This window comes from Cupressus sempervirens, chromosome 5 (assembly GCF_028749045.1).
Source record: "Cupressus sempervirens isolate cs-2001-9-10 chromosome 5, ASM2874904v1, whole genome shotgun sequence".
Taxonomy (NCBI): domain Eukaryota; kingdom Viridiplantae; phylum Streptophyta; class Pinopsida; order Cupressales; family Cupressaceae; genus Cupressus; species Cupressus sempervirens.
In genome coordinates this window covers 531054242-531066686 of record NC_143122.1, presented here as the reverse complement: position 1 = coordinate 531066686, position 12445 = coordinate 531054242, and the positions used below count along the sequence as shown (strand labels likewise).

The 12445-nt window shown below is 36.1% G+C and overlaps 1 protein-coding gene across 1 annotated transcript in view; it reads left to right on the top strand.

Annotated features, from left to right (window-relative positions):
• CPSRP54 (chloroplast signal recognition particle 54 kDa subunit) overlaps positions 1-12445 on the top strand; it is a 121047-nt gene that overhangs the window by 12126 nt on the left and 96476 nt on the right. The window contains exon 7 of the mRNA XM_089831690.1: positions 7830-7932. Coding sequence (XP_089687816.1) covers positions 7830-7932 — 103 coding nt within the window. The remainder of the gene's footprint in view (positions 1-7829; positions 7933-12445) is intronic.

The following is a 12445-nucleotide window of genomic DNA, read 5'->3' as shown; positions in this document are numbered from 1 at the left end:
TGTGAATCTTTTGGGGGAATATGTTCGCACTATAAAATGTACCATAAAGTCTTCAAGGTCTGGTGTCCATGTTAGAGGAACCCCATTTACCATCTTGAGAAAATCAATGTATGGTGCTTTTGGACTCTCATGGGAATGGTGAAGCTGAAGAATAATTAGATGATGAAACTTGAATGATATAGGAAGCTAGTTTTGAAAAGATTTTTCCGTCTTTGTTAAAAAGGGCTCTAGATCACATTGGGTTGTTCAAGCTAGAGCCATCTAAACTCGGCTTGAAGAAATCCTAGACAAGGAATAACAAAACAAGTTAGCCTTCTATATCGAACTCTAGAAATTTGGAACATCGGATCAACATTGGGACATGTAGTTAGAAATAGATATCTAAAAGGCTTTCTAAACCTCAAGGTTCTCTTGATAAGAAAGATAATTGAATCTATTGGAGGAAGGGGAGCCAGATAAAAGAAGGCAAAAATCTATGTTAACTTGAGTTTACAGGACAAGGGGATAGGGAAACGAATTTCCAAGATGGTTTTGTTTTTGACCAGAGCAGGGGACGATAAGGGACGACTATATATATATATATATAAATCTAAAATTTCAAATATATTCATGAATTTCAGAAGTACATAACATTGTCACATTCATCATAGCAACATAATCTTAAATTAGCAATTCCATTCATCAAATCAACATAAAACATAGCCTCAAACCGAATCATCATAGAACATAGCATCAAATTGAATCATCATCTAAAAATACTTAAGTTAGGATAGGAACATAGGATGACATCAAATGAGAGAATCAATCTACTTTTGGGTATTGAACAAATTAATCTTCCAAAGTTGTGCAATTTGTTTAGACTTTAAAGCCCTTGCTTGTGGATTTTGGAGAAGAATTGAATTTATTGTGCCAAATCATTCCTAGATAGGTAGCAACCATCTTGTCTAGGTAGTAACTAGTTACAACAGTGTATTTTTGGGTGCTTATTGCTACAGTTAGAAGATTATCAAAGATGGAAACAATCTGAGTCTTCCTCAACCCAACGACAGTCATTTCTAGGTCTGTGATATGAATATCAAGCAAAAGTCTAGTTTACAATCCTTTTTTTTGGTCTGGTTTGTTGAACAACAATTTGAATTTTCAATCATTGTTGGATGCTAAGTTTGTAATGACTTCCAATGAAAAACTTTCAACATATGTTATGTTAAACATACCATAATTTATTATTTTAATTACCTCCAACGTGTGGGGCCTGTGAATGGGCAAAAAATCACTATTAATTAATGTTTTTGAATTAAATTAAATTTTGAAATTGGAAACTTCAAGTAGTCATCTAGATAGACAGGAAACATATACACAGTTCTGGGGCAGTCAATCCTAGTTGGAAACGTGTTGACCATTTTCGAAGTTTTGGGGACGTGTTTCCAATTTTCTTGCCTTGGCGGGGATGACTTGGAAATATTTTTGGCTATCCCTAAGTTTCTGAAACAGGAACATTTTTTCAAAACACAGGGCTTAGGGCTGGAAACATGTCCTTGGGTAACATAGGCAAATAAACTTTCAACGAAGTGTAAAATTAGGGAAAATGCAAGTGGTATATATTCGGGGCATAAACCTAATAGTTGTAGTCGCAATGTGAGCTCACCTTCCTTATTATCCATAGAATTTTCTTTACAATCACAATTGCAATGAATTAGGGTTACGACTACATCTTACCCAATAAATCTTTACCTGATGATATGATCCTAAATTTGGATCATGCAAGCACAACATGAAAGACATATATAATTTACATACATACATATATAGTTAATTATTAGGGTTAGCCAAATTGTATTATACTCATTAACACATTGGGAGAAGAGATATGATGGGTTTGCCTAAGCCTCTACACCAAGCCTAAGAGTGGATGTCTACCACAACCCTCTTGCTTGGAAGCTTGTAACTGCTTTCCCAAACCATGTTTTCTCTCCCTACAAATAGTTGCCATCTTGTGGAGTCGAGCAGAGGTTGTAAGGGGATACTTGACTCTGTAAGTGGCCTCTTTGCTTTAGGCCGTAGTGGTCCTTCTAGGACATCCCACTTAGGAGCTCGTTTGCTACACTTCTTTTGCACCTCAAGCCCTTCCTCTTGCAAGGTGGATTTCAGACATATTAGATATGGAATAAGGAGACATGGTAGGGTGCTTTAAGAGATCTTTTCTCCCTCCACACAATCACCCACCATTTTTACATGGCTGGAGATCTTTGGGTTTGCCAACAATCTGACATAGGGGTTGCAAGGGAAATTGTAATAGGGTGCCTTCAGCCATTCTCCCCTTTCACAGTGCAACAGGGTGCCCAAAAAGTTGTTCTGCTTACCTACTACTATATTGCGGTGCCCTAAATCTGTTTTCCCTCAATGCAGAGTCCTCTTTTACCCTTTGAACGGGCCGTTGCAGTGTTTTTAAGTGTCCACTATTCTATATTCCTTCTCTGCTGTTTTCCTTCTTGATGTCTTGTGTCTTTGGGGCTGATTTACTAACAAAGATTTTATGATTTGCGGTGATTGAGGATGTAATGATTGATGGCCTCCTTGCTGGATGTAGTGGCACAGCTCATAAGTTGTATTGGAAGTCTGATCAAATGCTTCTGTGAGCTTGATGTTTTCTTTTGTTATTTGTTTGATGCTATTGTTGAGTATATATTCTTTGCTGCTGCTGCTGCTGCTGATATTCAATTTGCTTGCTGATTGTGGTTGATCTGTAGAATATTTCTTGGACTGTCTTCACCAATTTCTTGATGATTATATATAATCATAGTTGAAAAACTTGCCAATAGCGTAAACTTGCCAAGGCCAGAAAATAACTTGACAAGAAGCTTGACGAAAATGTATTTTTTATGCAATATTCAAGGAGGAAATGCATCTAATGAGCCAGTAAATGAGTAAACAAATGAAATAAGCTGAGGCTAGATATATTTAAATGCAAATTGGGTACATGGCATCCTCATGTGGAATGTAGATGGCTAGTAGCTTGATTTTAACACCCTGCTAGGGAACCCAAGAGAAATTAACCTAAAACTTCTAAGTTTACAAGATAGTTTTTTTTCTCGAGTGTTTACGAACATAATGTAAAAGAATGCGGAAGCAATGTAACACAAGGTAATACGTGCATATAAATGTGACTTTGAACACATTACAAATCTCAATGGTTCCATAACGTAGAGTTACGTACATTAATAAATCCACTAAGTACAACTATAACACACAACTCCACATAATGTAGATGAATAATCAAGCACATCATCACATACAAGGAACTCAAATACAACTAGTACAATATCAAATAACTAATGACTCCACATTTCATGAGCCATAACAATTATTTTAGTACATATAAGATTTGGTCAAAATATATATTGTTTTGAATTTAACATAAAACTCCTTATTTAATCTCATATTATACAAAGATAATATTTCAAACGAATATATATATATATATATATATATATATATATAGTATAGTAAAACTCTATAGAGTAAATATATAACGAATCATGATAAATATTAAATATGTTAAAACAAATATATATAAGAATAAATAAAGAAAAGAAAAACAACAAATACCAGATTGACTTAATAGTTGATTGGATTAAGCATTCGTGTAAGATTCCATGATCAACTTACAAGTGGATGAGGAAGAGAAATGACCCCTTTACATGTTGGTCAACATCGCCACATCAGGGATTAGTCGCATCTGTGAGATGTGACCTAGAGGGCATTACAAATCAACTCATAATATAAATAATGTGAAGGGGGAATTATACATATATCACATTTTTCACAACACGTAGACTGTAATGTCCCCTTGTAAGGTTGGACATAATTATTACATATTTAATTAAACTTGACATTATATGTCCCAAAAACCAAATATTCGTGAGTAGGCAGTAGCAATATCTCCTGTATATCCAATCATATCACTATTTGACATGAAGAATGGAAGGTGTAGGTGTTATCCAAGTTACCTAGATACTAACTTTACGATGGATTCCTTCAAAGTTTGTTTTACGATGGATTCTGATGCTCTCTCATCCTGATGATGGATCATGTAGTATGATCTGAAACGTTGATGCTAAAAAAACTCACACAATCTAATCCAGAAACATTGCTCTCATTATTAATGGATTGTGGAAATTTGATAATGTTAATTAATATAATTATTTCCGACAACAGAAACACAATACTTATTTTCATTATTACCAAGGGTATTGATTCCTTCAACAATCTGTATGATCTCCTTGGTTTTTGAATTAAGATCATCTTCCTTGTGAATGGCTGCTATAGAAATCTTATTTTCAGCCTTGCATAGTGAGTAGTGTGCAATGCTTAGTTGGAGACAAAGCTCATCTACCTTCTTCTCTTTAACATTTACAAACTCGATTGCAATATCCCTATCTTTGAGCAATTCCAAATAATCTGGTTTCATCTTTTCCATTGTCTTTATAATTATGTGAAGCTATGCACTATTAATTCTACTTGCTATTCCTTTTCTCTCCTCAATTCGAACCTCCCAAATAGTTTCTCCAATTTTTTTATGGATATCATCAAAATGTACTAAGGCTGCAACAATCATATCCTTCATGACTTTAAGCTTATCTTTCATGTTACATGCTACAAATTCCTCAGCTAGGAATATAATTTCTAATTGGTCATTCAAAGCAGCCCCTTTAGTGTCATCATCTTGGTCCAGCTTATGTATACAAGTTTGGACAGCCCCTTGGTTGAAAGAATTTTCGTGTCAATAATAACTTCCAAGTCACCAAATAAGAGGCTTATATATCCCTTACCATTAACCACAGCTGGTTCCATCTCCTTGCAAGCTTTGGTATCACTATGTTGGAGCCAAACTATTGGATTCTTATATTCTTTAATGCTGGTCTGAACTTCTTTGGCTGACTCTTCTTTCTTATTGTGCCCATAGTTGTGATTAGGTGTCTGGTTGGTGAAATAAGTCTGCTGTCTTCTCATTTTGTTCTTGCTCATTTTTGGAGCTCTTGCAACCTATATGCCCATTGATATTAGCTAATTTTCAGTCATGTACACTTTGAACCATTCAATCTTATGCTCAATCAATTCCTTTGAGAACCCATAAGCCACAAGTGAGATTCTATGCTCCCCTATCCGAATTGCCAATAAATCCGATTGCAACCGCTTACAAATGTCACCATCCTCATCTAAGATTAAGGACATGTTAGTTTGCAGACAAGCCTTCACATTGTTTGGTTGATGCTTCCTAAATTCACTTAAGAAACATTCAATTAATTGAAGAGTCATTCTTTCACATTTGAGATACAACATGAGTATAAAACATCTGGTTTTTCCCATGCATTCCAATGTCTTAACCCTCTTACCAAAGGTAGGGCCTTTGACATCATGTAATCCATGTAAACTGTCCACAGTCAGTTGTAGAACCTTCTTCAATATGCTATCATTATAAGGTGCATCTAGAACTGTTATTCTTATGATTTCATTGTGACAAGAAGCAACCGTTAGTCTCATATCTTCACATGGATGCTCCTATAACCTGTGCTTCGATAAGGCTACCATTGAGGGTTGCAAAGCCCAATTCAAAAGCCTCTAATCAGACTGGTCCACTTTGGATAAATATGAATTGAATTTTCCCAACTTTGAAAGAACACCATCCATAATTGTCATAGAATCCTATTGCAATCCAATGATATACAACCCATTTCCTTATTTCGTTTTCTTTCTGGAATTCTCTTAACTGTTCACCAGTAATGGTGTCATTGAATTATTTTTAGAAAACATTGCTTTTCAGATTTTCCATTGTCTTTGTATTGCTTACCCAACTAATGTCCACTAAGATCTGTTATAGCAGCTTACAGAAGATTGCTATTCTGACCTTAGAATGACCACTGAAGATGCTGCCCATGTTTACCACTTAACATCACCTTTCCCACAAAGTTATTCTGTCAAATAGTTTACAAGTTCAGTTTGCTTAAAGATCTCTGTTCTTTGTCTTAATTTGTATTGCAATATAATACACCAATGCAGAGTTTTCTTTGAAGCAAAGACGATGTGTAAATTTTGAGGCACAAATAAGAACAGACTTCTCAATCTGACCAGGCCATTTCAATTCAATAGATTTGATTCTCAAGCTCTGTCTAAAATATTATAAGGCACTCTAATACGATGTCTCTATTCAGCCTCCATTCACATAAATCTGGAAATATACCTTCGATGTATCAAACTTATGCTCCAAAATATATAATCCCCTCAAGAAATGTTACCAAAACTGCTCAGCGTGACTTGGTACTTATTATTGCTGCCCAGTCATAACTATAACGCAATCCATTCAACATGGTATCTGTTTTTTTTTAATAAAACACAGCATAATTAAAGTGGCCAGTCATGTTCTGGAAACACTAATGTGAGCTAGTTAAAACGATTCCCATATTAAAGATGACCGAAGAAAAATGTTCTTCCAAACACACAACAGCTGTTGTATGCTCTCTGCAAATCGCAGGTTCAACTCACGGCAATATAACTGATAAACTTCTTCAGGCAATAATTGTCACTCCCAGTATCATGTCAATGTGTTTTAAATGAGACGTAGGCCCATTCTTCTGCTATATTCACACCTCTTGGCATTGGTACGAAAGCTTGGTTCAATCACACCCAAAACATAAAATTCTTATCAATTTATTTTATTTTATTTTGTGATGGAAACTTCAAACATGAGCTGCATAATTGCTTCCTTCCCTTGATTGTCAATTAATTATCATATCATTTTGTCTCTCTTGTGCTATTCATTGGGCTTCTAGATCTTCGGATATTCTTTCATTGCCTTAGGCAAATTCTTACAGAAATAGTCAATTTGAGATAAAAGTTATGGAGTCTCTTCTCACCTAATAAGCTGCTCATGTCATATGGAATGAAGAAAAGTGTTACAATGGAAACATACCGTATTAATCTGTAATTTGGTGTGATTTTTGATTTTTAACCCAATTTTTACTTGGTATTTATTTTAGTATTACTCGGGAGTATAAAACCTAATATTATCATTTGTTAGGCATGGATTAGTTTTTGTTAAAGATGATTCTTATGTTGTTTGCATGTAGTGGTGGAAGGGTGAGAACTATTTGTAATGATCATGTAGCAGCCATGATTGACCCTTATTTATATTTCATGTTCTAATTGACCGCCTTCGTAAATTTTTATAGCTATCTCTGTTCTTTATAAACACCTGATTCGATCTAAATTCTCCAGAGGTAGTTTGTATATATTTTAGCTGCATTCATTGAGAGTTTCTCACATATAGGAAAATAAGCTCAGCTTGGATCCTAGTTGGAGTAAAACTTGAATGAACAAACAACTGGTTTTGTTGGTGCGGTCAGTTTGAAGATTTCTCATGTGGCATATCTAAACCACATCTAGAGCAGAAAATAAAATTATTTAACCAAAGGAGCCAACACAGGAAGCACTTAGATCAGTTAACTATCTAGATCAGTTAACTTTCTACCAATCCAGGACAGCAGGTTGAACTTTGCAAACCCAGATGTTGGCAGACATTAATAACAATTTTAAAGAAAGAACAAGGAGAGGTATATGGGTCCTCACAATGAAATACTAATAGAAAAATTGAGGTCGAGTGGGGAAAGTGTGAGTTGGGTAATGTAATAGTTATGTCTAATCTGTTACAAAAGCATCATAGAGATGAATGGAAACACAAGCATCTTAATTTATTTGAGATCTCTCTTTACTTTCAGAAGTCAATAATCCTTTCTTTTGAGAAACATTCTAATGTTTATGTATCTTGTTATTAGGTAGACAAAACCATGATGGATGAATTGAAGCAAGTTAAGAAGGCTGTGAATCCTACAGAGGTTTTGCTTGTAGTTGATGCAATGACTGGCCAAGAGGCTGCAGGTATTAGTTCCTGACCATAATTGCAGTTGCATTATTTTTTGAGCTAAACAAGTCATGTGTAAAGCTTTTGGCATATGATGGAAATCCCCACAATGATTGAACCTTAGCAAATTTGGATGGATTGATTTGATCTTCCCATTTGGAAAACTCATATATTTGCATGTGTTTTATATCTTGTCCACATTTATGCATTTAATGATATATAAATGTGATTGTCAAGCTGGTATACTTGTTCCACCTTTTTTTGGTAAGTAATTTAAATATTATAATTTTCCATGCAACTGCATCTTCATGAGATAAATGTTTTCTCACATTTCAATAATTGGCACCTTGAAGCTTTCTTCAGTGTAAATATTAGGCAACTCCAAGTGCACTTGTATGAGACCACAAATAACTTTAAATTACTCAAAGCAAACCTGAACAATGTTCATACAATCCAGTTTAGCAGGATATTACTTTGGTAACCTTTATGAGAAGTTTTTCATGAAGCCTGTTACAGCAGTCAGCTGGATCAGGAACAAGTGAGTTCAAGGGTCATAGTTGAAAATTATTGAAATAAAATGACCATGACAAGTAAATTTATATCTGCAAGACACTTCCAGTTAAGACAGGACAGGTACTTGCCACAATGTAATATGTTACTTGGTCCATTAGTACAAGCACTGTGTCTAATGTGTCTACAAAGTATCTAATGACTACAAGGACATAATTATTGGTTGCTTAATGAATTTTTGTTAATTAAGACTAATAGTTTGTATCAGCTGTGGCCAAGATGACTGACAACTATATTTGGATCATTTACAAAGAGCTTTTAATCCATTCTGTTCAAATAGATATGGATGTCTGGTAAGGAGTCCCATCATGGCGTTGAAAGGAAGATGTTCCAGTATTCTTGAGAAAATCTTACATTTACTTGGGTAACCTTAGGAAATTTTGACATGATCATGTGTCTGATGTTCTTTTTTAATAATTTTTATATTTTGGTTTTCAGCTTTAAACTGGAGTTTTGATTTTGGAAGATTTGAGATCAGCAAAGAGAAAATTGAACCTGGGCAGTTGTACAGATCTGGTTTTGTTTTTGCTACTTTTGGTGATGATAGTAAGCAATATGAATATGGTCTTCTTTTGCTGAGTTTTTGCAATTTTAAGGATCTAGAAAATCAAAATATAAAGTTTATTTAAAAAATGGAGGAAAGTTCACAAGATAAACAGCATATTTGTTCAGAAGAGCAACTGTAGCACCAAAATAATGAACTATAAAACTCTGAGGAGCACCATGATAGTCAAATGACAGCCACAGATACCAACTCCAAGGTTCCAACAGGGTATTTAATACAACTAAATTGTTTTACCATCAAAATCATCATAGGCCCTCTTATAATCCTTATGTGGCTAAACCACACAAGGTTCCCCTCAAATAAGAGGATCAGAATGATTCTCTCCAGCTGCAATGGGGATGTAAACACTAAGAATGTGTTTATTCTTAGCCTTGTTTGGGATGAGTACCGTTCGCAATTCAAATGATCGGGTCATGGAAAACAATTTCTATAAATGGAGATTCCCTATAAAAAGATAAGTGAGGCCAAAAAAAGTCATCAAAGGCCTCTTTATTTTCTTGGACGAAAGCTCTAGGGAAAAATAATGGCAGTCTAACGTAAATGTTCTTATGCAAAAACACAGATTCCATTTCTTCTTCATTCTTGCACACTAAGGTAACAAAAATGATTATTATTTAAAAATATCACTGTCGCCAAATAGGTCAATGATAGAGATGAATATTTGTGTGGTAGCTTAGAAGATTTCTCTTCTGTAATAGCAAACTAGTCAACTTAACAAGGTACTCAAGTACCTTTCATAAGTTTATAAGTTTATTGCTTTCCTTTTTATAATTAACTATACTCCACCTCCTAGTACTAGAGTCTCAAGATACAAAGCCACGCCTTTTTGAAGAAGGCTTGTCTAACAAGATCCTATTTACAAATAGAGATTACACCTTGGAGAATCAATCCAAAACACTTCACAAGATTATCAATTTATTGATCAGGTAAAAGAAACAACATACAGCACATTCAAACCTTTATATCACACAATGCCACATTGTTGCCCTAATTTTAGCCCTACCAATTTTCAAACCTTCCCCCCCCCTTGTTTCTCAAGTATGTTAGATTTACCAAGCCCATGTTTCAAAACGAGTCTAAGTCCAATGTTGGTTTTGGTCCAGTGCACTTCTCATTGGGTTCACTCTACTCCTTTAGGTGGGTTCTCGAGTTTCTAGGGCTGCCGCTTCTCCCCTGCTTGCTTTGTGTGGAAAATACTTGAGTTGGGTGCACGCAAGAAGTTGTTCAAATTAGGTGTCTTCCACTTAGAAGGGTCATAGATTTCCCCTCGATGAGAAGTGAAGTCTAAGTTCCTTGATCTTACTTCATGAAGCAAAGTTCGAAATCTCCACTCGCCCATTTCTTTTCCGACCGGAGGAGAAGTAATTTCTATGTGACTTTGCAAAACTACAAATTGGCCTCTGCGGTGAAAGGTATACTTAATGCTTGAAGAACATTCCAACGGAGATTCTGTTAAGGCACATTTTTGGGGAGAACCTCATTTCAGTAATTCCTGTAGTGAAGGAAACATATGTGAAAGCCACAGCCTTGGAGAAAGGTAGAAAAGTGTCTTCTCCAGCGCACCAGGTGGAATGTTTACACATGTAACCAGATTTTAAGTCGAGCAGAGGCCATCACTTGTCTTAGTGTTTAAGTTGGAGTCAGAAAATTGAAGGTGTTGCTTCTCTCTTAAAACGACAATATTTGAGAAAGATCTACTTTATGAAGGTTAATCTGCACGGATAAGATGTGGTTGACGTCACTTTTGGCCGTTAAACCTCACATTTATTTCATATCTGATCATTAATCCTCATGACGCCTCTTTGAATTTAATGCAAGTTCGTTCACTCTTGTGGCACGGGAAACTCCAGCGAACGATCATAAAGTCGGGATCTATAAAGTAAGTTTTGTTTGTTTTCTCTCATCATCTCACTTTCAACGGGCATTTTTGATTTCCACAGACAAGTTAGTTGCTATAGTGGTTATAAGTTCGCCATGCTTCCAAGTTTATTGGGTATGACAACTTGAATGGGATTGACTGCACACTAAAGAATCCGAGTGATACCCAATTTACATTTCGACGATTTGGGTGATTTGTATAGGAGATTGCAGGAAGATGAGATTCACTCTATCACCAAGAGACTGAAAGGGAGTAGTTTGATAGAAGCGATGGGTTTTCCAGTGGCGATGCAAGCACCAGAAACGATTCTTGAATGCATTACCCATTATGACTAGGACACCCATTAGATTAAAACTCCGGAAAACGAAGTGTTGCTCACTCTCGATTAGGACGTTCTACAAAATTGGTTTTGTTTGTCGGCAAGAGAGGTCTACAACAACATCAATTTTTGGAATTTGGTCGCCCTTTATAATGAGAAGAAGTCAGTAAGGAGGGGTGATATGATGATCACTTGGTTTCAAACCCCTCTGAGCCACAAGATCAAGGTTCCCAAGATCCTCTATGGCACTAATCTAAAGATGGAAATTGTTGATGTCCTCGTCCTCCTGCACAGGCTAAAAGGGAATGAAGATTCTCTCAATTTTATAGAGTGATATTTTTTTTGGTCCAAGTGGTGTGCATAGAGGAAGAGCATGTCGATTGGGCTCAAATAATAAGTGACAATCTAATCGATTGGCCGCCTGAGTCCAATGGCAGTTTTTCATGTCTTCATATCTAATCTATGCCCTTGCTACCATCTAGCTATGGCTTGGGCTGCTGCATGTTGAAGAGTTCGATGAAGACATACATGTGTATGACTTTTACCCTTGCTTGCAACTACACCACAGTTACGTAGAGTTAATGAAGATGAATGATGCCTTCACAATGAGACTATGTTGTATATTGCAGGGATGCTTAGTTAGGTGGCTCTCCCCTGAAGCTGTGTCTTCCGTTATTCAATTCGATAATTATTTCATCCAATTCCCGACATTCTTCTATATCAGAATTGTGGGTTTCAATGACTTCTGTTGGAAGCTCCTAAGGTATCCTAATGATCAGATCGTTCTAGTAGAGCTATGCCGTCAAATCTTGTAGGTGAATACTCTGTGTGTAGATGTTTGAAAGGTGGACATCCCTTTCCCAATCTCTATGGGAGCATATTCCTGTGCCTCTCGTTCTAATGCCAAGAATATGCTCAAGGCTTTTGAAGAGAAGTATAAGCCAGATTCATATGAAGTAATCTAGTTGAAGTTTGATCCAATGGATTACATTAAGAACAATTTGCAATTGGGCTTAGCCTTCAAGCACACACCCGCCGCGTTGGAAGACTATTGGGCGAACTAGGTAGACGAATGTGAAAGTAGGGAAAGATTCTTCTCTAGAATGACAATACAACAAGTGAAATTGCCAGTGTAACCCGGGTCAAAACACCGGCGCACCCGGTGCGGGTGCGTCACGCACCCAAGCACCCCTACCA